Raw genomic sequence first — 27,810 nt, forward strand, 5'->3', positions numbered from 1 at the left:
GTCAAAATATTATCAGGTTTTATTAATCCTGATTTGCCTACTTTGTTTTTTTTAAAAAAATATTTATTTATTTATTTGGCTGTGCCCGGTCTTAGCTGTAGCACGTGGGATCCTTGTTGCGGCATGCAGGATCTTTAGTTGTGGCATACAGGATATTTTAGTTGTGGCATGCAGGATCTAGTTCCCTGACCAGGGATTGAACCTGGGCCCCCTGCATTGGGAGTGTGGAGTCTTAACCACTGGACCACCCGCCTAGTCTCAATTAGTAAGTTCTTCAGAACAGTAAAATGTGGTGAAGCACAGATTTTTAAATCTGTCAAAGGCTGATACTTTTGTAAAATACAATAATATTTGTACTATCATATACCCAAAATAATGCAATAATCTTATTTTATAAGTAAAAATGAATTATTAGAAAAATGGAAGGAAAAAACACATAAATACAAGCCTAAATTCTTCTATTATTTGATTCCACAGACATAAAAATACTCTATTAAATTGCTAAAAAGTCTGTAAAATCTTACTCGCAATTCCTGTACTTATCACAAGCTGGTAACAAAAAGTTCACAGACTGGCACTAGTTCACAGGCCACACTTGGAGAATCATTAAATGTCTGGCATCTATGACTAAAGAGATTCAAATTTCACAAACCTGAACTGCTTCTAGCTAAGTCCTGTTTTTTAGAGAATTAATGATTTTTGTTCCTGGAACCAGAAGCAACTAACTACATTTTTCAGTGCCAAACGTTAAGAATTTAAACACGGGTATGGCAGTAAACAACATTTATTCTATTTTTGATCCCTGTATTTAAATTAACACAAAACTTCTCTTACATTAACAATGTTTCATGGATCCTTACTTAGATTATGTGAAATCTGTAAGCTTATCCCTGTTTCAGGACCTTGCGTTATAAACTTTAAGAATGGCACTATTATAAAGGATTACTATTATAAAAGAAGAGTTCTGTAGAACAAAATTATCACTACAGCAATGTGCCTATGACTCAGGGACCACAAACACAATCACTTCTTCTGAAGGAAGTATACGGTTGCTGTTACAAGTTGAGAAGAAAAATGGAGCACTCTCCAGTTTAGAAAATAACCTTCATCCCTTCCTACCTACCACAAAGAATACTTAAGATATCTCTGAGCTAGGAAGAAAGGCAGAGCGATACTGGGTCCAAAGCAATTCTTCTAATTGGCTAAATCACTAATATACATGCAGCCTTTAGTGCAATATATAACTGAACTCTGCAGACTATCCTAACAAAAATCTCTAATTCATGGAGTAAATCCATGGACAGTCCTACAGAGTTATTTAAGAAGGAGACAGATTCTGCATAAGGTTAGGGACACTCATCTCAAAACTTGTCCACAATTAAGTCAGGTTCATAACCTTCCCTTTAAAGGCAAGCCCACGTCTTCAAAATCAGGCATTTGAGGTATATGCAACAATCCTAAAACTATTAACTAATTTGCAGGTGGAAGAATAATGCAATATTTGAAATTCTCAATACAGTATGCAATGAGTAAAATCATTTCACACACTTAACTATACTTAAGCACCATACAAGTATTTAATTATACAGCTAAGTCAAGCATTTTGATAAACAGGAAGAGCAACTTTTAGAACTTCACTTGATTTTAAAAAAAGAAAAAAACCCACAAGTTTTTGGGGTTTTTTTTCAAAATATCTTCAACACAATCACCTGGTAACTTTGACATAAGGATGAGGATGTCATTAACTTATATAAAGACATTACTTATCTACCACCTCTATGACACAGCCGTTTTGGTTTTTCAAATAGTGGTGCTATACTAGCAACCTCACCCACTATTTCTGCTGGCTGTGTCCCTAGGAAAAGGGGGTTCGTTTCTGCCCCAGAAGTAACTCCTGATTATTGGGAAAAACTTATTTCTTAACTCCTCAGGACCAAAACTCCGCAGTACTGGAAAATGGTCGTTTTGCATACTGTAACTCCAGGGTTCTCATCTGATTACAAAGCACAGTTTCCATCAGTGAGAGTGGTTCTGACTTCTCATGTCGGAGCGATTCACCACCACTACCACTAGCACCACCATGGACATCTGGCAATGTCTGGAGACATTTTTGGTTTTCACAATTAATTTTCTGGGGTGAAGGTGTTACTGACATCTAGTGGGCAGAGGCCAGTGATGCTGTTAAACATCCTGCAGTACACAGGACAACCACCCCCCAACAAAATGTCCACAGCATCACTGTTGAGTAACCTAGATCTATGGTGTTATTTGCACCCACCTCAAAATGACTAATTATGAGGTCTTCTTTTTTCAGAAACAACTACACCAAGATATTTCTGGCAAGGGCCTGATTAAATGAATCTACCATAACATTCTTATATTTACCTGAAAGGAATATAGGATGTATCTCCAAACATTAATATTCTATATGCTTCTTCTGGAGTTTTCCCCAAATATATAACCTACATTTGAAGAGAGAAGAAAAAGGCAATTTATTTCTAAATAAAGATATAGTACTGTCACTGAGAAGTAAGCTTTGTACAATCTTTAGCCAATCAACTGAGCCTGATTCTCTAGCCTTCCCAAGGATCCTATGAGTCGCCCACTACCCAGTCAGTGAATTCCCCTTTTGTTTAAATCTGCTGTCATAGCTGGTTTCTGCTGCTTGCAGAGCCCTGACCAACAACTTTTTACAACAGCCTTTTGTGGTAAGAAGTATAGCATTTCAAGAACAGATTTTCTAAATCAAATGTTAGACTGAGCACATGCTTTTACCTCATGTCCTTTCTAAAAATACACCGAAATGATAGTAAAGAAGTGTGTGGGAGACGGGGATTGGGGATGGATTGGGACTGGGAGGAGGACGAGAGGAACATAAAAGCAGAACAAAGATTTTTATTAACTCCATCCATTTAGATTTAACAGCTTACAATATTGTATGGGTTTCCTATAAAACTTCATTTGTTTACTATTGCCATTTGCTTCTTTTATCTTCAGAACTACGTTATGCTTCAATTTTTATCTGGTAGAATACTTCAAGTGGATTCTTCAGCATGTGAGGTCCACAGTTGGTGGACCTTTTTGTATTTCCAAAGTATCTTGTTTTCTGCCCTGACATTGGACTATGTATATGATTTCAGGTCTGCAGTCCTTTTCTCTCAACAGTTCATAGATGTTGTTCCACTGTCTTCTCATTGCCAGTACTGCAGAAGTATTTTACTAGTCTCATTCTCTTCTCCCCCTCCTCCTCCTCACAAGCAACCTGTCCTAGAAACTTGGAGTTTGAGAATGTCCACTGGCATCCCCCTAAATAAGTCATCCCCCAGCCCCAATTTAGTTTGCCTCGGACTTTCTGACCCTCACTCTATCCGAAGGCATATCTTTTTCCAACCCAGAATCTTCTGGCAGGACATTTTCCACCCATACATGGAGGCAAGGGGTGAGAGAGGCCACAAGCATTAGATTTGGCACACATATTATCACCCAAATTCAATTCAATTCTTAAGCTTACTTTGGGATAAAATACACTTTAAATTTTGACCAGTAAAAATAAATAACTAAAAAATTTAATTACAAACTTTTTATCTCCATTACTTAAATTTATATAAATGAGCTGTTTCTTCAACCAAATTGTGAACATTCTGAAGTAAGAACCCATGTCTTATGTTTCATTGTAACTCCAGATTCATATTGGGTTGGCCAAAAAGTTCATTCAGTTTTTCCATTCCCATCTTACAGAAAAACCAAACGAACTTTTTGGCCAACCCAATACCTTTTATATGGACTCAGATTCGATCCTTAATTCACTGAACTTAAATCTACTTAGTTAGGAAATTTTAAAATAATTGATAAAAAGTTAATATAAATATAAAAATATCATTGGATTAAGAAAAATTATAAAAATCAAAGATCCAGCAAGAATCTTTGAAACTTAGAGAAGGATATATCTTAGAACAAGTCAGCTTCCAGAGGGCATTTTATCAATTTTGTTTTAAGACTCATAAATGGAAATGTTTACCCTGTTTCTGAAAATGATTTTATCCCATTTACTCTAAAAATAATACAGAACTATAATTAACTATACAGACTCTTCTAACATTTATCTATAGCAGCATACAAACCCACAAAGAACAATCAATCCCAAGAACAAAGGAATGCCTTCTTACCTAGTATCAAACAAATTTTCAAGTACAATATTACTGACTCAGAGAAGGTTGTAATTTATCATGAATTAATTAATCAAAATCATCTATAATTGCACTCAACATTATATTTATCTATATATTACTTATTTAGATGTTTTAAGGATCAATCTATCAATTGACTTTCTATTGTCTTACTATTTATTTGGAAATAGAGCATAACAGTTCCTTTAAGAAAAACTAAAAAGTCTTTTAAATCTAGTGCCCCCCCCCCTTCTCTACATTTACTCATTCTCTTCTAGTCTCCAACCTGCTTCCTTTCTCTTCTAAGACTTAATGAATAACTTTAGGAAAGCCTTTTCATTTTTCCATTCTATTTTAGGACTTCCTAGCAGGACTCCTCCAAAAAATTTCCTCTAAAAAAACAACAACAAAAACAAAAAACAAAACAAAACAAAACCAAATAAAAAAATACCTTGAGGCCAATGAGGGTAAGAATAGGATTTGATTCACTGATGTACGTATATACATACATAATTTAAATAAATTAATTAAATGAAATCCAGAAACCTCATTCAGATTTTCCCTAAATTTCTAATACGAACTTCTCTCAAATTATATAAACTTTTTCTTAAGCACCAGGTTAAAGATAATTCCTCCAACTCAAGACTGCAGTTCCTTGGTTTCTTTAATTGCTAAAATTGCAATGGTATTATTTCCTTCTAACTTTCAAAACAGAAATAGTCTCTAATACATTAAATAATTGTGGGTGAGCCTTGGAATACAAATTCAGTTCAAAGAACCCAAGAACAACGTAACATTTTTTCCTATGGAGAAACAAAACCTATATTCCTAGTGATGAACTTTTTAAAAACAAAATCTTTAAACCCAACTAGGGAATGCTTATACATAGAGATTTTAGGTACAATGCAATAAGTTGAAGGAAATTTACAGATTCAGAATAAGTTTTTTACATAATACTATGGTCCAAATGTTTCTGTCCCATCCAAAATTCATATGTTGAAATCTTAACCTCCCCAAAGTGATGGTAGTAGGAGATGGGGCCTTTGGGAGACAGCCATTAGAGTGAAACCCTCGTGAATGGGATTAGTGTCTTATAAAAGGGACTCCAGAGAGATCCCTAGGCCCTTCCACCATGTGACAGCCCTCACTGGACCATGCTGTCACCCTGATCTTGGACTCCCAGGCTCCAGAACTGTGAGAAATAAACTTCTGTTGTTTATAAGCCTCTGGTATTTTGTTATAGCAGCCCAAAAGGACTAAGACATATAACAATCAAAGGAATGTTTGCTAACAATCTATAATTCTTAATTTTACACCCACTCATCTTCTCTAGTCAAAAGCCCTTCCCCATTAAAATTATTATAAATTTGTTACTTGAGAAGAATCCTTAAAATGGCTCCTATATAAGTTCTCAAATTAGTAAACTCTAAATCAATGAGATTTTATGATGCATCAGTGTGATCCCAGCAATTTGGAAGCTATGTGCTTCTCAAATTCTTTTAGTGTATTTTCATGAAAAGCTATGTATATAGAATGGCCACTCTAACTGCACATTGCTGTCCAAAAATAGAAAACAACAAGAGATGAACAAGAGAGATACTAAATAGCTGTGGTAGCCAGCTTCCAAGACAGCCCCAACGATGCTCATCTTCTGGTATTTCCACCCTCAATGAATAGGTCACCACTGTGTAAACAATAGGATACTGCATTAATGGTAGAGTGTAACACCTGAGGCTAGATGACAAGGACGTTGTGGCTTTTGCCTTGCTTTCTTTAGGACTCCTCACTCCAAGTAAATCAGGTTCTTGTTTTGTGAGGGCAGCCCACGTGGCGAGGAACAGAGGCTCCTTGCCAACAACCAGTGCTAACTTGCTGGGCATGTGAATGGGCCATTTGAGCAGTGGACCCTCCAGCCCCAGTCAAGCCTTCAGATGACTACAGCCCAGCCAGATCCAGAAGCAGACCCACCCAAGTTAGCCAATCTCAAATACCTTCCCCACAGAAACTGTTTGAGAGAACATTAATTGTTGTTTTAAGTCACTAAGTGTTGGTGTAATCTGTAAGGCAGCAATAGATAATACAGCAAGTAACACAGTAAAGAGTGAGCAATTGATCATTTCAGTTTGTTGAAAGTAGATAAAGTTTTTAAAAATGTGACAAGTGCAGAGATGTAAAAGTAAGGAAGCCCTGTGGCTTAGGAAACATGAGTAAGGAGAACCTGCTGTCTCTCTCCAGGGTAAGGAATCTCTCTGAAGGAGCAAAAGGCAATCTCACGGGAAAAATAAAATACTGGGATAGAAAATACTTAGGAAGTTGGTAGTGCTTTTCAAAGTCATGACACAAACTTTCTTGGTTTTGTTTTTTGTGGATTTTTTTGTTTGGTTTGTTTTTTTGCTGAACAATATTGTAGCCATTAGGATTCCACTGCCCCCATTTAAAAAATTACCATCTGCCTAACCCAGCCCCTGTGAAAACTTCTGATCTTGGATTGCTGATCGATGTTTCAAAACCTAGGAGAGGCTCAAGTAGCAATGGATAAATTAGTGGACTGAAACAAAAAGATCACAACTTGATCATGTATAGTTTTAATCCTGACAATTCAGGTCTCAAATAATAAAGCCCAGTTATTTAGACATGTGCTTCTCATTTCTATTCTTCTACAGAACATTTTTAAGTTTAATCTATGTACTTAGAGAAGCCTCTGGTAGAGTTTAAAAAACCAAAACATTGAGGGGGACCTTCAAGATGTTGGACGAGTAAGACATGGAGATCACCTTCCTCCCCACAAATACATCAAAAATACATCTACATATGAGACAACTCCTACAGAACACCTACTGAACGCTGGCAGAAGACCTCAGACTTCTCAAAAGGCAAGAAACTCCCCACGTACCTGGGTAGGGCAAAAGAAAAAAGAAAAAACAGAGACAAAAGAATAGGGATGGGACCTGCACCTCTGGGAGGGAGCTGTGAAGGAGGAAAAGTTTCCACACACTAGGAAGCCGCTTCACTGGTGGAGACGGGGATGGGCTGGGGGGAAGCTTTGGAGCCAAGAAGGACAGCACAGCAACAGGGGTGCAGAGGGCAAAGTGGAGAGATTCTCACAAAGAGGATTGGTGCCGACCAGCACTCACCAGCCTGAAGCTTGTCTGCTCACCCGCCAGGGCGGGTGGGGGCTGGGAGCTGAGGCTCGGGCTTCGGAGGTCAGACCCCAGGGAGAGGACTGGGGTTGGCTGCATGAACACAGCCTGAAGGGGGCTAGTGAGCCACAGCTATCTGGGAGGAGTCCAGAAAAAAGTCTGGAACTGCCTAAGAGGCAAGAGACCATTGCTTCGGGGTGCACAAGGAGAGGGGATTCCTTCCCTGTCTGCCCACAGTAGGCAGAGCACTGCCTAAACGAGCTGCAGAGATGGGCAGGAGCCGCAAATATCAGCTCGGATCCCAGAGACGGGCATGAAATGCTAACGATGCTGCTGCAGCCGCCAAGAATCCTGTGTGCAAGCACGGGTCACAATCCACATGCCCCCCCACCCCACCCCAACCCAGAGCCTGTGCAGCCCGCCACTGCCAGGGTCCTGTGATCCAGGGACAACTTCCCCAGGAGAACACAGGGCACGCCTCAGGCTGTTGCAACATCACCCTGGCCTCTGCCGCCACAGGCTCGTCCTGCATTCCAATTATAACTACCATACCCCTCCCTCCCCCGGCAGGAGTGAGCCAGAGCTCCCTAATCAGCTGCTGCTTTAATCCCACCCTGTCTGGGCGGGAACAGAAGCCTTAGGGCAACCTACAAGCAGAGGTGGGGCCAAAACCAAAGCTGAACCCCAGGAGCTGTGCAAACAAAGAAGAGAAAGGGAAATTTCTCCATGCAGCCTCAGGAGCAGTGGATTAAATCCCCACAATCAACTTGAGGTACCCTGCATCTGTGGAATACCTGAACAGACAACGAATCATCCCAAAATTGAGGCGGTGGACTTTGGGTGCAACTGTAGACTTGGGGTTTGCTGTCTGCGACTGACTTGTTTCTAATTTTTATGTATATCTTAGTACAGATTTTAGCACTTGTTATCATTGGTGGATTGCTTATTGGTGTGGATGCTCTCTTTTTTTTTTAATTACTTTTTTATTTTTAATTTTTAAATTTTTTTTATTTTCATAATTTTATTTCTTTATTTTTCAATTATTTTTTTCTTTCTTTTTTTCTCCCTTTTCTTCTGAGACGTATGGCTAACAGGGTCTTGGTGCTCTGGCCTGTGTGTCAGGCCTGAGCCTCTGAGGTGGGAGAGCCAAATTCAGGATACTGGACCACCAGAGACTTCCCAGCCCCAAATAATATCAATCAGCAAGAGCTCTCCCAGAGAACTCCATCTCAACGCTAAGACCCAGCTCCACCCAATGGCCAGCAAGCTCCAGTGCTGGACGCCCCACGCCAAATAACTAGCAAAACAGGAACACAACCCCATCCATTAGCAGGGAGGCTGCCTAAAATCATACTAAGTTCACAGATACCCCAAAACACACCACTGGACACAGCCCTGCCCACCAGAAAGACAAGATCCAGCCCCACCCACCAAAACACAGACACCACTCCCCTCCACCAGGAAGTCTACAAAACCCATTGAACCAACCTCACCCACTGGGGGCAGACACCAAAAACAACAGGAACTACGAACCTGCAGCCTGCAAAAAGGAGACCCCAAACACAGTATGTTAAGCAAAATGAGAACACACAGAAATATGCAGCAGATGAAGGAGCAACGTAAAAACCCACCAGACCAAACAAATGAAGAGGAAATAGGCAGTCTACCTGAAGAAGAATTCAGAGTAATAATAGTAAAGATGATCCAAAATCTTGGAAATAGAATGGAGAAAATACAAGAAACGTTTAACAAGGACATAGAAGAACTAAAGAGCAAACAAACAATGATGAACAACACAGTAAATGACATTAAAAATTCTCTAGAAGGAATCAATAGCAGAATAACTGAGGCAAAAGAATGGATAAGTGACCTGGAAGATAGAATAGTGGAAATAACTACCGCAGAGCAGAAAAAAGAAAAAAGAATGAAAAGAATTGAGGACAGTCTCAGAGACCTGTGGGACAACATTAAATGCACCAACATTCGAATTATAGGGGTCCCAGAAGAAGAAGAGAAAAAGAAAGGGTCTGAGAAAATATTTGAAGAGATTATAGTTGAAAACATCCATAACATGGCAAACGAAATAGTCAATCAAGTCCAGGAGGCGCAGAGAGTCCCGTACAGGATAAATCCAAGGAGAAACACGCCAAGACACATATTAATCAAACTATCCAAAATTAAATATAAAGAAAACATATTAAAAGCAGCAAGGGAAAAGCAACAAATAACATACAAGGGAATCCCCATAAGGTTAACAGCTGATCTTTCAGCAGAAACTCTGCAAGCCAGAAGGGAGTGGCATGATATACTTAAAGTGATGAAAGGGAAGACCTTACAACCAAGATTACTCTACCCGGCAAGGATCTCATTTAGATTTGATGGAGAAATCAAAAGCTTTACAGACAAGCAAAAGCTGAGAGAGTTCAGCACCACCAAACCAGCTTTACAACAAATGCTAAAGGAACTTCTCTAGGCAGGAAACACAAGAGAAGGAAAAGACCTACAATAACAAACCCAAAACAATTAAGAAAATGGGAATAGGAACATACATATCGATAATTACCTTAAATGTAAATGGATTAAATGCGCCAACCAAAAGACATAGACTGGCTGAATGGATACAAAAACAAGACCCGTATATAGGCTGTCTACAAGAGACGTACTTCAGACCTAGGGATGCATACAGACTGAAAGTGAGGGGATGGAAAAAGATACTCTATGCAAATGGAAATCAAATGAAAGCTGGAGTAGCAATTCTCATAGCACACAAAATAGACTTTAAAATAAAGACTATTACAAGAGACAAAGAAGGACACTACATGATGATCAAGGGATCAATCCAAGAAGAAGATATAACAATTGTAAATATTTATGCACCCAACATAGGAGCACCTCAATACATAAGGCAAAGGCTAACAGCCATAAAAGGGGAAATCGACACTAACACAATCATAGTAGGGGACTTTAACACCCCGCCTTCACCAATGGACAGATCATCCAAAATGAAAATAAATAAGGAAACACAAGCTTTAAATGACACATTAGACAAGATGGACTTAATTGATATTTATAGGACATTCCATCCAAAAACAACAGAATACACTTTCTTCTCAAGTGCTCATGGAACATTCTCCAGGATAGATCATATCTTGGGTCACAAATCAAGCCTTGGTAAATTTACGAAAATTGAAATCGTATCAAGTATCTTTTCCGACCACAACACTATGAGACTAGATATCAAGTACAGGAGAAAAACTGTAAAAAATACAAACATATGGAGGCTAGACAATACGCTACTAAATAACCAAGAGATCACTGAAGAAATCAAAGAGGAAATCAAAAAATACCTAGAAACAAATGACAATGAAAACATGACAACCCAAAACCTATGGGATGCAGCAAAAGCAGTTCTAAGAGGGAAGTTTATAGCGATACAAGCCTACCTCAAAAGACAAGAAACATCTCAAATAAACAACCTAATCTTACACGTAAAGCAACTAGAGAAAGAAGAACAAACCCCCCCCCCCAAATTTAGCAGAAGGAAAGAAATCATAAAAATCAGATCAGAAATAAATGGAAAAGAAATGAAGGAAACAACAACAAAGATCAATAAAACTAAAAGCTGGTTCTTTGAGAAGGTAAACAAAATTGATAAACCAGTAGCCAGACTCATTAAGAAAAAAGGGAGAAGACTCAAATCAACAGAATTGGAAGTGAAAAGGGAGAAGTAACAAGTGACACTGCAGAAATACAAAGGATCATGAGAGACTCCTACAAGCAACCATATGCCAATAAAATGGACAAATTCTTGGAAAAGCACAACGTTTAGAAAAGCACAACCTTGTGAGACTGAACCAGGAAGAAATAGAAAATATGAACAGGCCAATCACAAGCACTGAAATTGAAACTGTGATTAAAAATCTTCCAACAAACAAAGCCCAGGACCAGATGGCTTCACAGGTGAATTCTATCAAACATTTAGAGAAGAGCTAACACCCATACTTCTCAAATGCTTCCAAAATATTGCAGAGGGAGGATACTCCCAAACTCATTCTACAAGGCCACCATCACCCTGATACCAAAACCAGACAAAGATGTCACAAAAAAAGAAAACTACAGGCCAATATCACTGATGAACACAGATACAAGAATCCTCAACAAAATACTAGCAAACAGAATCCAACAGCACATTAAAAGGATCATACACCATGATCAAGTGGGGTTTATCATAGGAATGCAAGGATTCTTCAATATACACAAATCAATCAATGTGATACACCATATTAACAAACTGAAGGATAAAAACCATATGATTATCTCAGTAGATGCAGAAAAAGCTTTCGACAAAATTCAACACCCATTTATGATAAAAACCCACCAGAAAGTAGACATAGAGGGAACTTACCTCAACATAATAAAGGCCATATATGACAAACCCACTGCCAACATTGTTCTCAATGGTGAAAAACTGAAACCATTACCCCTAATATCAGGAACGAGACACGGATGCCCACTCTCACCACTATTATTCAACATAGTTTTGGAAGTTTTAGCCACAGCAATCAGAGAAGAAAAAGAAATCAAAGGAATCCAAATCGGAAAAGAAGAAGTAAAACTGTCACTGTTTGCAGATGACATGATACTGTACATAGAGAATCCAAAAGATGCTACCAGAAAACTACTAGAGCTATTCAATGAATTTGGTAAAGTAGCAGGTTACAAAATCAATGCACAGAAATCTCTGGCATTCCTATACATTAATGATGAAAAATCTGAAAGAGAAATTAAGGAAACACTCCCATTTACCACTGCAACAAAAAGAATAAAATATCTAGGAATAAACCTACCTAAGGAGACAAAAGACCTATATGCAGAAAACTATAAGACACTGATGAAAGAAATTTAATATGATTGAAACAGATGGAGAGATATACCATGTTCTTGGATTGGAAGAATCAATATTGTGAAAATGACTGTACTACCCAAAGCAATCTACAGATTCAGTGCAATCCCTGTCAAACTACCAATGGCATTTTTCACAGAACTAGAACAAAAAATTTCACAATTTGCATGGAAACACAAAAGACCCCGAATAGCCAAAGCAATCTTGAGAAAGAAAAACGGAGCTGGAGGAATCAGGATCCCTGACTTCAGACTATACTACAAAGCTACAGTAATCAAGACAGTATGGTACTGGCAGAAAAACAGAAATATAGATTAATGGAACAGGATAGAAAGCCCAGAGATAAACCCACGCACATATGGTCATCTTATCTTTGATAAAGGAGGCAAGACTATACAATGGAGAAAAGAGAGCCTCTCCAATAAGTGGTGCTGGGAAAACTGGACAGCTACATGTAAGAGACTGAAATTAGAACACTTCCTAACACGATACACAAAAATAAACTCAAAATGGATTAAAGACCTAAATGTAATAAGGCCAAACACTATAAAACTCTTAGAGGAAAACATAGGCAGAACACTCTATGACATAAATCACAGCAAGATACTTTTTGACGCACCTCCTAGAGAAATGGAAATAAAAACAAAAATAAACAAATGGGACCTAATGAAACTTAAAACCTTTGCATAGCTAAGGAAACCATCAACGAGACAAAAAGATGGCCCTCAGAATGGGAGAAAATATTTGCAAACAAAGCAACTGACAAAAGATTAATCTCCAAAGTATATAAACAGCTCATGAAGCTCAATATCAAAAAAACGAACAACCCAATTAAAAAGTGGCCAGAAGACCTAAACAGACATTTCTCCAAAGAAGACGTACGGATGGCCAAGAGGCACATCTATTAAGATGCTCAACATCACTAATCATTAGAGAAATGCAAATTAAAACTACAATGTGGTATCACCTCACACGGGTCAGAATGGCCATCATCAAAAAATCTACAAACAATAAATGCTGGAGAGGGTGTGGAGAAAAGGGAACCCTCTTGCACTGTTGGTGGGAATGTAAATTGATACAGCCACTATGGAGAACAGTATGGAGGTTCCTTAAAATACTAAAAACAGAACTACCATACAACCCAGCCATCCCACTACTGGGCATAAACCCTGAGAAAACCATAATTCAGATAGAGTCATGTACCACAATGCTCATTGCAGCTCTATTTAAAATAGCCAGGACATGGAAGCAACCTAAGTGTCATCGACAGATGAATGGCTAAAGAAGATGTGGCACATATATACAATGGAATATTACTCAGACATAAAAAGAAACGAAATTGAATTATTTGTAGTGAGGTGGATGGACCTAGAGTCTGTCATACAGAGTGAAGTAAGTCAGAAAGAGAAAAATAAATACCGTATGCTAACACATATATATGGAATCTTAAAAAAAAAAAAAAAAAGTTCTGATCAACCTAGGGGCAGGAAAGGAATAAAGACGCAGATGTAGAGAATGGACTTGAGGACATGGGGAGGGGGAAGGGTAAGCTGGGACGAAGTGAGAGAGTGGCATTGACATACATACACTACCAAATGTAAAATAGATAGCTAGTGGGAAGCAGCTGCATGGCACAGGAAGATCAGTTCAGTGCTTTGTTACCACCTAGAGGGGTGGGATGGGGGGGTGGGAGGGAGGAGATATGGGGATATATGTATACATATAGCTGATTCACTTTGTTATACAGCAGAAAGTAACACAACATTGTAAAGCAATTATACTCCAATAAAAATGTTAAAAAAAAATTACACAAGTCATCATATCTCAGAGTTAAGTATAACAAAGGATATTTAAATTCCAACCCAATAAACCAGTAAACTATTTTCAATTATTCTTCATGAAGAAGTGTCGCAACGTTTCCCATATTTAATTATTTTCACATCAGCCAGATGACATAGTCATTCCAATGCCAAGAACTTGATTGATCTTTTTTTAAAAAAATCACTCTGTCCAGATTAACACAGAATTTTCATGAATCAATGCAAGTTGGAAACAGGCTTAAAGATTCAACTGCTGAATAAAAAAGGTGAACAGGGAAAAGATTATATATAATAAGCAATTTTATGTGATAAAGTAAGTAAATAAGATAAAATCACTCTCACAGCTCCTGCACAAATACCAGTAAGAAAAAAAAAAGCATAAATCTCTCTAAAAAATTCAGATGGCCTTATATTTCAATAGTTTTAACTTCTCAAATTACTTTTATTTGTATGTATAGTATGCTGGTATAATGATGCTCAATTTAGATAAAAGGAAACTGGAACTCTAGAGTAGCAAACACATCTTTACCAAGGCCAGACTAATAAATGTGAGGGAATTGGCCTTGGGTATAAGCACACATGGATATATTCTATGTGAGTGGCAGGGACTTTTTTAAGACAAAGCAAAAATCTTGAATTTTTAAAATAAAGGCACCTAATTTGTAAACATTGGCAAAAACAAACTACTAATTATAAATACTCTGAGTTATATAAAGCTGGCAGGCTACTACTTTCTAACCTCTGGTGTTAACTGCTCACCCAAGATCACACTGCTTGTTATTGATGGAAGAGGGCCTACTGCTCAAGCCTTATTTACAGATAAAAAACCATACTATGTAAAAGAAGTACTAAAACAAGAATGGGATCCAAAATTACACAGAACTTAACAGATCTGCAATCAAAGATCATAAATGGTCAGAGGGGCCATTTCTCTTTACTCTTTCCCAAGACTTGCTAGCCCCTAGCAAGTCTCACAGGCAGCTGAAATATCAGATAGGCTCAGTAAGGTGAAAAGGGAAGTAAAGTTCTGATGAATGATGGTGACGACAGCCAGCTGCCTCCACCACAGGGCTTTGTCCTATGGCAGGGGCCCATGCTGGCCCCTTTCTGTGGCTCTGGTGCACCTAACACTGCCTGGTGTCTGATTGCTGTTTGCCCTGCCTTTCACAGATACCCAGGAGGGTGTTTGCCCAGGGGTGGGTGTTTACAAAGACCTTGGCCATCCCACCGGGTTCTGTCTTCCCGTCTCTGTCGCCCTGTCTAGACTGCTATTTGCTGAACTGGATTCCCACCCACTGCTTCCAGATCCTTTCCCCTCAGCATTCCTTGTCTTAAGTTCTTGTCTAATGCCTTCACCCTGCAGCTACCTTAACCCAGCATTGAGTACTCTGAGTCCAAAATAATTAAATCATTAAGAAAAATGGACAACAGGTTCAAAAGATCAGCATTAAGTAACAAATTAAGCCCCTGAGCTCTTATTACAACTGTTGAAGCAATCTCAAATTCAATGCAATTTAGGATTCTACTCAGATTGCTGAATTAATATATTCCTAGAATTTAATTAGTATCACAGTTTTTAGTGTAAGTGTTTACAAGGTAAACCATTCTGAAGGCTATAAAAATTGCTTAAAATAAAAATATAATACAGTGATACATTTTGAACAGGGAGTCTATATGTTACCACAATTAGCTCTACCAAAGTAATCTATTGAACATTATAGGAGGGCAAATTTGCAAATTATGTACCAACAGTTTGCTTGTGTCATTTATTTTACACTCAGGATGCTTTAACCACAGAAAAATGTTAGAAACAATGGTTAATTCCCCAGGCAAGCCCTCAAAAGTACATTTAACCTATAGAAGAGCTAAGTACTATGTATCTATAGGAAAATATAAATGCTGGGGCAGTAAGATGTAACCAAAGTTGATAATCAGTAAGATACAATGGTAACTTTCTTGTTTTTTAATATAAAAAGCAGATTTAAGGTGTAATAATGGTAGACAGAACCAAAAAAAGAGAAAGAGAATGACTTTTAGTAAATGCTTAATTTGTGCCAGATAGTCTACCAAACAAATTAAAAGCTAGCTCAATCTGAACCTAAATCCCTAAACTTCATCCCCTATACAATGGCCTCTTCCAAATAACTGTTCGCAACTAGATATTAATGTTTGCACCTACTAGTGTAATAACACAAGACCATCATTATAAAATATACACATAAAAAATTAAAAAGTGACACTTCTAAAATGAATTATTATATACTGTAATTGTGTTTTAAAAATTCTGTTCACTAAAACATTAATAAATTTAACAGTTAATTTGATCGATGCGCTTCAATTTTTTTAAATCTTGATTTAAAAGTCTAGTTGTGGGCTTCCCTGGTGGCGCAGTGCTTAAGAATCCACCTGCCAATGCAGGGGACACGGGTTCAATCCCTGGTCCGGGAAGATGCCACATGCCGCGGAGCAACTAAGCCCGTGCACCACAACTACTGAGCCTGTGCTCTGGAGCCTGTGAGCCACAACTACTGAAGCCTGCGTGCCTAGAGCCCGTGCTCTGCAAGAGAAGCCACCGCAATGAGAAGCCCGCGCACAGCAACGAAGAGTAGCCCCCACTCGCTGCAACTAGAGAAAGCCCACGAACAGCAACGAAGACCCAAAGCAGCCAAAAATAAAATAAATAAATTTATAAAAATAAATAAAAGTCTAGTTGTAAGTTCAGCTATTTCAATTCTTGATTTTAATGGCTGCTGTAACTAAAAAAGATACATTACCATGATATGTAAATGCAAATGCAGGAATGATTACACTTACTTTTTTAATCCCATTCAGCAATGATGTGCATTTGGTTAGTAAATTTCCAACTTCCCAAATGCTAATCAGGTGTTGGGAAAGTGTTGCACATTTTTAAAATGTTTAGCAAATGAGTTCAAAACCCAATGAAACATTATTTAAATGACTTTAAATAAGGTTTTAAAATTTTGTTTTGTGGCTATTCATGTAATACCTCAAAAACTGGTGATTAAAGGGAAACGGTCACTCTTTCTGCCTTCTCGGTAGGAAAATTGGTTTCAGGGTAACCAAAGAGCCCCAACTGAATGAGAGAAAGCTCAATTTCCATAAAAGTAAGCCAGCTAATAAGTGAAGGAGGAATGAAATAATTAGAAAAATGTTAAACTGAAACCCTAATAAAATTATTGATTCAGGCAAGTATGATCAATTGTTTAAAACACCAACATGCATGGTTGATGGGGAACTGAATATACAAACAGTTCCAAAATAACACCACACAGAACGCTTAAATCATAAGGAGAAAACAATATATTGAAGGGATTTGATGGCTGGCACCTAATCCAGTGGTGCCATTTTTAGCACCACTAATAGCAATTTAGGTATTACATGTCTTCTTATGGGATACAACATATACTGCTAATGCACAAGCCTATAGGTAAAACTTCCAGTTCACAAGAAATACAAAGAATGGAGAAACAAGTTAAAAAATACCACAAAGAAGAAACCAGAGAAATTCAAAAGGTGGAACTTTCTACAAGAAAATAGGTCTGGCCTCTTTATAAAAATCAGTGTTAGCAAAAAAGGACCATGTGTGAGAGAGATTAAGGACACAACCACCACATGCAATGTGTGGTCCTGGATTAGATACTGGTTTGGACACTTTGGATCAATTGAGAAAAACAAATACAATCTGGGTATAAAGATGATAAAACATGTACTAAAATGAAAGAACAGATCACTAACTAAAAAAATCAGGTGATAAAACTATACTGGTGAACATATCCTGCTTCTATAAATAAATATAAAAGTATTTTTTAAAGGAAGTTTTTCTAAATTTCTCAAGGGTCTAAATATGGGTTTTGCACATGACATTTTTTTATAACAAAATGACAAAGTTTCAAACTTTTATTTTAGAAATACACTCTCAATCGTGAATTTGTTTTGAAAAGCACTTACTTTGCCACTTAGAATTTCACCTTTACTTGAAATGACAGGTTAAGTACCACCACCCCAAAATCTGGCTAGGAAACAGCCACTGACTTACCACAACAGGGTAGCAAACTTATTATTTTGTAAAATGATACGGTTCACTTACCTTTTTGCTAAAAAAACCCCAAAAAATCCGGTTATCTTTTATGTTCCTCAACTCTTTTATGGTGAGTGGTACAAAAAGATTTTTAGTTGCACCCTAATTTGTTACCCAAGAATCTACCATTTCAGATAGTTAGCAAATCCATTTGCCAGGCCACATAAACTGTAATATTTAGAAATACAATGTATTTGAAAAGTATGGGCATGTCAATCCTATTTTAAGTATTTGAGTATTTTAAGTATTTATAAAGCCTAACCTCTTCTGTTTTTAAGGTAAAAAAATAAATAGAATTACTAACACTTTATTCTCTCACTCTCTCCACATCCCCTATTAGGTCCTTTTGAGTACACAAGAATGAAGGGAGAATGATTCCTTTCAGAGGCCCAGAGTTTAAAAGGACAGAGTCAGTCCTTTTAAATACAATCAGTCCATTTGGAATACTTCCTTCCTGTCTGTACTTCCCCCAGACTTTTTGTTTTTGTTTTAATATTACTACACCATCCTCTAAGTCAGTCATTAAAAAGACTTATTATCTCCAAAATTCCTCAAACAACTCCAGAAAAGGTCATCAGGCCTGAAGATCAATTTTTAGGGAATTCTCACTCATCTCTACAAATCTTTAATCAGAGGATCCAATAGACTTCAACCAGATTAAACCTACACTACTTACTTACTTTGATGTTTAATCTTTTGGGGTATCCATATCAAGTCTTGACACTCCTTTCCTACTATTAATAAATCTCCTCTTCTTAGAAGTTTTTCTTCTGTTTCCCCACCTAGCATCATTACAGCTCCAAGCTCCTACTTTAGCCAGCCAGTCATGGTGCAAAGACATTTACTACAGCCAAGAGCTGTAAACCTCCTGCCAAGCTGGCTTCTAACTGAACAGAGGAATGAACTCAAGTTCATTCCTTGAGTCCAAATTGCTTACCTGGCACTTTCCTAACCAATCAAATCAGTGCTAACCTGGGAGTATAAAATCCTGGAAGGATTTCTAAATCTAAAATATATTAACTGTAGAAAAATAAACTTCTGCATGCCAAAATACAACCATAAACAAAGTCAAAACAAAGTCAAACACCAAACTAGGAACAAGCACGCTAACACATTTTCAATCAGTATGCCAAGGGGTTACTGCTTTTTCACTAGCTATGAAAAAAACAACAGCAACAAGATCTAAAAAGAGAGATTTCTTATCTATAAAATTATCAAGTGTTTTGTTTCTAAGACAATGCTTGGTTTGCATGATGCCCACAGCTACCCTCTAAGGGCTTCTTTCACACTGAACTTACCATATCTGGCTACTCAAGACCCCACGTTTTAGGGACATCTCATCTAACAAAGAAAGACAAATGACTGACTCCAATGCAGCCCAGGCAAGCTCTGTGTGCTCTGCTCAGGAGAACGTTCTCTTAGGTGGAACTGCTTCAGCCATCCAGATTTTCTCCTGGGCAGTGTAATGACTTTTACTGTTACACCAGGGCCTTTTCTCCATGGTTCCCTTTAATACTTTATGAACACCAAGAATTCTGGCTGTGTCCCTTTTCCTGTAAAGCTGTCACAATTTACTCTAATCCATGGCATTCCTCTCCCCAGTGACTGGCCAAGTAATGGGACGAATTACCCCAGTTAAAACAGCTACCTTCTCCATTCTTTTTCTTGGGATCCTGCAGAGGCTCTTTCCACCCATCCTCCCCCTCAGGATTTTTGCTGTTAAGTACAATAAACATCAGGAGAGATGACAAAAGCCAAAAAACAAACAAAAGTCCTTATCTGGGTAAGCTTAAGAAGAATCAATTTTTAAGAGACATAATCTACAACCTGTGTTTCATACAGAGATGATAATAAAACTTAGTTATCTCAGAAACATTTCTCTCAGTTACTTTTGTGAGCACAAGTATAAAAACAAAACCCAAAAAGGCCTTAGTCATTGTTAATGATATACCTTAAACGTAGAAAAGGAAACTACCCAATTTTGAGGTACAATTTCAACTAGTACCACCAAATTTTGGTCTAATCATTGTAAATTCCAGACGTTCAAACTACATGTCAGAAAATTTTAAAAGAAAGCATGACAGAACCAAGTAGCAACCTGGGAGAAGAAAGAACTTACCTCAAGAACTCCAACACCAATCCTTTTTTATCTGGAATAACTACTCGATATTCTTCTCCACTGAGTAGAACAGCTAGCTTCCACACCACCAAAAACATGAGGCACACCACTCTGGAGGACCTCTTAGCTTATTCAGGAAAACCTGTTACTTAGGTACTCCTGAAGATGAATGCAGGCACTAGATAAAATCTGCCTCTAAATAACCACTTTCCATGATATTTACAAATAAATGAAATTCATAACTCATGAAATACTGGCTATTCCAAAGCATACTTCCAATGACCCAAAAAGACCAACCACTCAATGTTGTATGTAAGCTACACAGTATGTTACCCATTTTCCTACAGTACCGACATGCCATGTCCTTATGGCATGTTTTGATGTGTTTAGAATCACACCTTATTTAGGAAAACATTGGCTGTATTCAAATTATACAGCACTCTTACCTCATGTGATACACTTTTGATGTTTTTTATTTTTGTTTTTTTTTAAATCAATTATTGGTCCTGATTCCACCTTCACAACTTTACTAAATGGATCATGAGTTAATAAAAACACAGATTTGGGGCATTATTTTCTAACCTTAAGTGCTGTAACACATAAAAAGGTTTTCACACTAGTTGGTCAATTTTTTAAAAAATAGACTTTTTTAGAGCAGTTTTAGGTTCAGAACAGCAAAACCGAGTAGAAGGTACAGAGATCTCCCATATACCCCTTGCCCGCTCCATAGCCTTTCCCAGTTGGTCAATTTTTATAAAGCAAAACATGTTCTTTCTGGAAAGAAATCAAGATGTCTGAGAAAAAGTAATTTCAAAATTTCAACCACAAATTTAAAGTACCACCGTTGTACGTATTTTCACTAATACATTAGAAAAGTAGTTAAATACTCACCATATAACATCCAACAAGGAAAGCAGCATTTGCCTGTTTTCTCTGATCAGGACCAGTAAAATGAATAATTTTCTTCCTCATCATTGTAATGGACTGCATAAAGATAAACAGCTGTTAGTATTTCCTTGCTAATTTCAAGTTTTCTAAAACTTCATTTTGTGATTAAAATAAATTCCAAACCTCACAATGTTGAAGCATTCATATTAGCAAGACTTTTAAAAAGATAAACTTTGATACCCAAAAATACCATGTACCTTCCCATAAAAGACATATCCTTGGAGTAGAACAAATGTACAATTAAAGGGTGGGAGAGGAGAAACCTGAAACTAGTATGATATCATAAATCAACTACACTTCAATTTTTTAAAAAGGTAGGAGAGGAGCTACGAACAGATACACTTTAAGTATAGACTACCTCTGAAAGAATACATAAAAAGCTGGAAAAGGTAGTAGGAGAGACCTTTTCTTTTCTTTCCTTTTCCTACTGTCTGACTCTTTTTGTTAATCTCTTCCCAAAACCTTTAAATTAAAATCAAAGGGTATAAAAACGGGCAAAAATAATTCATTCTGTTAGAAATCAGGATAGTGAATGGGGTAGGGAGGGGTGGAGCGAGGAGGGTGGTACAGAGATAACCAAGAGAGCCTAAGTGGGCTCTTCTGGGGTGTTGCTAATGTTCTGTTCTTGATCTGATGATCCAGATGATTATCCATGTATATTCAGTTTGTAAAATTCATTGAGCTGTATATTCATGATCTGTACATATTTCTGCACATACATTGTGCTTCAATAAAAAGTTAAAAATAAAAAGGATATGGAATTTAAAAACCAAAGGAACACATAATTTATTAGCTCTTCCTCACCTGTACTTCACTAAGGTGAGTAGACATGTTTCAAGTAAGGGTAAGAAACAGGATATATTCAGTTGAATAAGCACAGTATTCTTTTGCTTCTGTGAGCCAATGTTTGGGTATTTCAATGATGAATGTTACATATTTTCTTTTAGTTGTCTTACATAGAGTAAGAAATCCAAGTTGATTTAAAGAAAAAAAAAAACAACCCAACCAGCCCTCAAGCAGCATACGCACAAGACACTCTTAATACAAATTCTCAACACACTTTTACTACTATTAATTGAATAGGAATTAAGTTTCAGTCAGGTGGGATGGTCAACACTGCAAGCTGTTCTGGTAAATAATTTTTTTTTAAAGTTTGAAAAAAGGACAAATATATTCTTGGTTGACCCAAAGGATAAAAGGATGGCCAAGTACGTTTAAAACAAACAAACAAACAAACAAAAAACTTTCAAAATTAAAGCAAAGGAACACAAGCAGGGGGAAAGGAAATTATTTTTAGCTTCTCAGCCCTGTATGAAACAAAAAACCTGCCACTGGCAACTGGAAAAACGGAATGGGGGGAACATAAATACCCAAGGCCACAAATGCTTATATTCCTGTTCCGGGGAGGAATAAAGTCCAGAAAGAAGAGTCTCCATCTCTGTATACATCTCTAGTGAATACAAATTTAATAAAAAAATGAAAAAGCAATGCTGCAACTTCCTTTTTACATATTAGTAACTTCTGACAGATGCTTCTAACATTTATGGTGTGGAATTTTAAGTTTGATGTTCAAGGGGAAACAGATCTGCCTTACTCACCCATAAATTTTTAGTATAATTTAATTTTTAATTGAAAATGAATTTTATTTCTGTGTAGTAGTCTAATAAGTAATCAGCTGAATAAACATGTTCTTAAAAAGCACCTGCCCCCAAATCCAGTATTTCTACTTGAGAATATACAGTGACTCTTAGAATTGCTAGCAGTATATGAACACCTTTTATTGTACATGACCAACAATTCAAAGTTTTTTTAAATAAATGAATAAGGTCTAAGTTCAAACTAATAGTAATACACTCTTAGAATTCAGTGATACAGTCTTAAAGACTGTATGCTGTCTGCCCTTGCTTCTCTGCTCCTTAATCATATGTGTAAAGGGTCATGGTGAAGAGTCACAAGTAGTACAATATCATGGGAGATTCAAGGCATAATGAAATAAAGTAAGATGAATCCAATTTCTCTTAGTTTCCTAACACTCCCTATCAAAGTGAAGGCAGAAAGAACAATGACCAAAGGAAGAAAAGCTCCTCTTGTTAGGTGACAGTTCCACTGGCTCAGACAATAAGAGGTTCACTTTACTGACCATCTGCACTTTGGCTTTTCAAGTATATGAGCATCACCAATCCAAACCAGAACCAAATGACCCAAACTTAAGCCATTCATCAAAACTCTGGAGAACAAATAGATATACTATGACTTTATAAAACAATAAACCACATGTATGTCTCAAACACCACTGCAGTGAAAAACATGACATTTCCTTTTTAAAAACAGATTTCCCTTCCTCCCCGCAAGATCAGGCTAATAATGATTACTTAAGTGAAATCTTCAGTAAGGAATACTTTACCTTTAATTTCTTATTAATCTTGCAGCAATATCTGTAAACCATTGCTAGATTGAGTGGTCCAAAATCTGCGTAGAAGCTGCAAAAATGAAAAACAAAAATGTGTATGTATATTCCAGATGCTCTGAATATAAATGCCTTTTTGTAGCTGCAAGATCAAAATAAAGCAAGAAAGCACACACCAAATTATTATAGGTCACACAACTTAAAGGTACTGCCTTACTAATGGAAGAAATACTCTGGTAAAAGATGACTATTAAAATACATGACAAGTGTTACAATGCCTAAATCTAACCTCAAATAACAAATGAAAATACTTTCTGAATAAAAAAGCTGTTTTTCCACACATATTTTTCCACTGGCAAAAACACAACATCTTAGTACACTAGTTTATATCTCATTATACTGTAAACTATTAGAATTTCAAATGTAAATTGTTAAATTTAGGAAGGTTCTTTCATTCTGATTTTTTTCCCTAAGGATCTATTTTATTACTAAGGGTTAAAGAAAAAAGTATCCTGCAACTAACAGTCAACAGATTTGTAATGTTCCAATTTTATAAACATACCTTTAGATTCTTCAAAATAAAAAAAGTTACTAACAATCTTTTAAAAAGCAATACTTACTTTTCATATTCAAGTTCATTATCTATGCTGAAATAATGTACATTTGATGAACTCTTTGGTCTGCTGTAGAGAATGGCAAAACAAAGGCGATCTGAAATGGAAAAATTGTAATGTTCCTTCCTTCACATTATTAAAAAACGTTTCATATATCATGTTGCAACTCTTTTCAGATGAAGTCAAATTTTTATTTTTTTCCCATGCATGTTTCAGATGGTAAGGTTGTCAGTGAGTAACTTCAAAATGTTCTGGCTATTTTGGTGGGTAATAATAAGTAAGCAATTTTTAAAAAGGAGAAATTGCCTTTAACATAAGTTTCAATAGCGGTAAATGACTTTTCATACAGCCATACGGCTTGATTTCCGGAAAACTTTAGTTACCCTGGACTAAGATATTTCGGTAAATGGCAGCATGCATTTGATAGCTAGACCACCAGACTGGATGACTTTCCCTATGTTTCGCTATGTTTTCAAGACATCCTGAAAAGTCATTTCAATAAGAAACTATGTTTAGAGAGAAAACGCTTTCAAAATTGCTTCAAAATTAATGTTTACGGCTATAACACACAAAACAAACCATATGTTTATCCAATGTTCTTAGGGGTCGCTACTTTTTTTTTTGATTCGGAATCACTACTTTTGTAATGATTTTTACAATCAGACCATTATAGCAGAGGCAAATGAGAGTATTCTGCACGATGAGTATGAGATGAACCTGCGTTGCACAAAAGCAGTTAGGCTGCTGTGAGGTTTAGCAAGAATGGTAACAGGGTAAGGTTCAGAGGCGCCACCCTTCCTCTCCTGCCCCACCCCAAAAAGAGTTGCCTAAAAATCCTTGGTGAAGCAAAGTCATCCGCAATACCTAGCAGTAGTAATACTAGTAATAGTGCTAGTAGAATACTTAGATTCAAATTGTGGCAAAATTAAGTACAGCCCTTAAAATAGTAAGGAACAAAGGACGCCTGCTGGCATCCTTTCCCCAAATAGTAATTTAAACAATTTTTTGTAATAGTAATTTAAACAATTCAGTACACACAATTGCTGTATTTATTTCCCTATAAACGCCTCAACTGAAATGTCCTGCAACCACAGACACCCAAACGGATGACGGGGCTGACTCCTTTTCAACCACAAATGACCCTTGATCCCCATGCAGTGACCACGGATTTTGCTCCCTGAAGTGGAGAGCCTACCAGCCACGGTGTAAGGACACAAGGGTCCGAACTGCACACATCCGTGCGGATTCGCCCCAAAGCAGGACCACGCCTGGGGACTAGGAGTCCCAGGAAGCCACCCACGCCCAAGAGACAGCATCGGCCCTGGCCCCGAAGCTTAAAGGCACATCTTGGCCAGCAATGGGGGCCTCCTCGACCCCCATGCACTGCCTGATGCCCTCTAAATAGGGGGTGTCCCGAGGGCGCGCCCTCCACACTAACCTTTGATCACCTCGGCCACCAGAGGGGTCCCTGCGCCCTCCAGGCTCATGACTCCACAGCATCTGGAAGGCGGGGCGGAGGGAAGGACCGGGTGGCCAGGGAGCAACCCGCAGAGAGAGGAGGGCCGTGACCACACCCCCGAAGTTTAAAAAACAAAAAAAGTTTAAAGGGACACGCCCAAACACTGGGCACAGCGACGCCCTTCGGCTGGCCACCACACCGCAAGCCCGGGAGAGCCAACCCGGAAGTTCAAAACTTCTCAAACTCCCCAGACAGGGTAGCGAGGGAGCGGGGCGCGGAAACCAGCCCCAGGCGCCGGGGCTGAGCTTCGCCCCGCCTCGGGGAAACCTGGCAGTCGTCTGCAGCGCCAGGGCGCTGTAGCGCCGCAATTCTGCGCTCAAACTCGGCACGTGCGGCAAAGGGTCAGACAGGCAAATGCGGGCCTTGTGAAAGAAAGCGGCTCCCAAAGCGATTAAAAGGATTTCTCGGAAGCGAAGGGTTCAGCGGTGGATCTGACCCTCAGCCTCGTGCTTGGCCGCCCTTGCCTCCGCCACCAGGGGGCACTGCAGCCAGGCTGGGCTGAGAGGCCAGCGGCCAGGCTCGAGGACCCCAGCCGGCCTGGAGCTCCGTCCTCTCTCGACTCGAAACCCGCTGAATGTCGGGCTCGCCTGAGTGCTGGTGTCTCATTTAAAATGGAGCACTTTAAAACTGTTCAAAATTTAAAGGTATGCCTAAAGCCGAGGTCATTCACTCCTTTAAAGGCCTCAGATTTCGCCTCAGAAAAATATTAGGATGGTTGAAAAAAATTCTGACACCATGCTAAACGACAATTTATTTTCTAAACCTAAGTTCCTATGTTAGTCTCAAGTGAGAAAAAAATAAGTTGCAGTATGAGTACGGTTCCAATTTTGTTATATATAATATGGTAGTGGGATTATGGTTGATTTTTATTCCCTCCTGTATTCTTCTAAATTTCCTACAGAAAAGTGTTACTTTAATAATCTGTGAAAAAATTTTCAATGACTCTCCCTTAAAACGAACAAGCAATACAGTAACAACTCTTTCCCAAGAATTACACTTTATTTATCATCTCAATACAATATACACATTATATATCACAATATATACATTTTTGCCTCAAAAGTAAAGCTGCATACCTACTACCCTTATTTAAACTTCCAGACAGATCAAAGACTTTAAATGTAAAAAAACAAAACCATGAATTATTTTTTAATAAAGAATGCCTTTCTAAATGAAACAAAATCTAAAAGCCATGAGAATCTGTTAAACTAATAAACATTTTTAAAATGGTCTTCATGGCAATAAACACAAATTCAAGGGATAAACTGGAAAAATATTTTAAGTACATCTCAAGAAGATGCCCAACTTCAATTTTATGTTATTGCGAAATAACAAAAATGCAAATTTAAACTACAAGGTACTACTTTTCCTTCAGACTGGCAAAAATGAAAGGAGTTTGATAAGGCACTGTGTTGGTGAGATGGGGAAACAGGTACTCTCACTGCCTGTGGGTTAGAACATAAACTGGGACAACCTCCATGAAGGGCAACAAAGGGCAATTTGGCAGAAATTTCCAAGACTGAAAATTGAACACGGGCAAGATTGCCAAGATGGACAGCTTTATAGGTGTTTACAGGCTGGATGATTTATAGGTGTGTATTTAAAACACAAATGTATACGATTGTATATGAAATCTTGCATATCTCTGGAAGGAAACACAAGAAACTGGTGTTTGCCTTTATAAGGGGAAACTGAGTATCTGTATATAGGGAAGGGTAAGAAAGATTTATTAGTTTTTGTAACTTTTGAATTTTGTAATATATATTACCTATTCAAAATTATGAAGCTTTTGAAAAGTGAACCTGTGGGCTAAAAGTGTTTTTCCAAGTCTGACTCTTCATCAAGATATGAAGCATTCAGTAAACGTAGTATAAGACAATATGGAAAATGTCCTTTGCACACATTTAAATAACAGAACTACTTAGTAACCTCTTGCTTGCTACCATCTCTTGAAATCCAGTTTCTTTTAACAAACCCAAATAAAACTGGAAGGAAATGGGGAGAGGTTTTTCCCTCCAAGTCCAAACCTGAAATTCAGTTCCCTAGGAAATATTTTATATATTACATGTCGGGGA

At 37.8% G+C, this 27,810-nt stretch overlaps 1 protein-coding gene across 6 annotated transcripts in view; it reads right to left on the bottom strand.

The window, feature by feature from the left end:
* Nucleotides 1-27,810, bottom strand: part of CDC14B (cell division cycle 14B) — a 103,665-nt gene that overhangs the window by 27,879 nt on the left and 47,976 nt on the right. For 3 of the 6 annotated variants that reach the window (XM_061199312.1, XM_061199309.1, XM_061199310.1), the window contains exons 2-5: nt 24,223-24,313; nt 23,600-23,675; nt 21,139-21,231; nt 2,386-2,462 (exon numbers count right to left, since the gene is read on the bottom strand). In XM_061199312.1, the coding sequence (XP_061055295.1) occupies nt 2,386-2,462; nt 21,139-21,231; nt 23,600-23,675; nt 24,223-24,313 (337 nt within the window). Of the gene's footprint in view, nt 1-2,385; nt 2,463-21,138; nt 21,232-23,599; nt 23,676-24,222; nt 24,343-25,654; nt 25,781-27,810 lie in introns of those variants that run through there. The other 3 variants (XM_061199311.1, XM_061199313.1, XM_061199314.1) reach the window with 2 other exon arrangements.

This window comes from Eubalaena glacialis, chromosome 9, assembly GCF_028564815.1.
Source record: "Eubalaena glacialis isolate mEubGla1 chromosome 9, mEubGla1.1.hap2.+ XY, whole genome shotgun sequence".
Taxonomy (NCBI): domain Eukaryota; kingdom Metazoa; phylum Chordata; class Mammalia; order Artiodactyla; family Balaenidae; genus Eubalaena; species Eubalaena glacialis.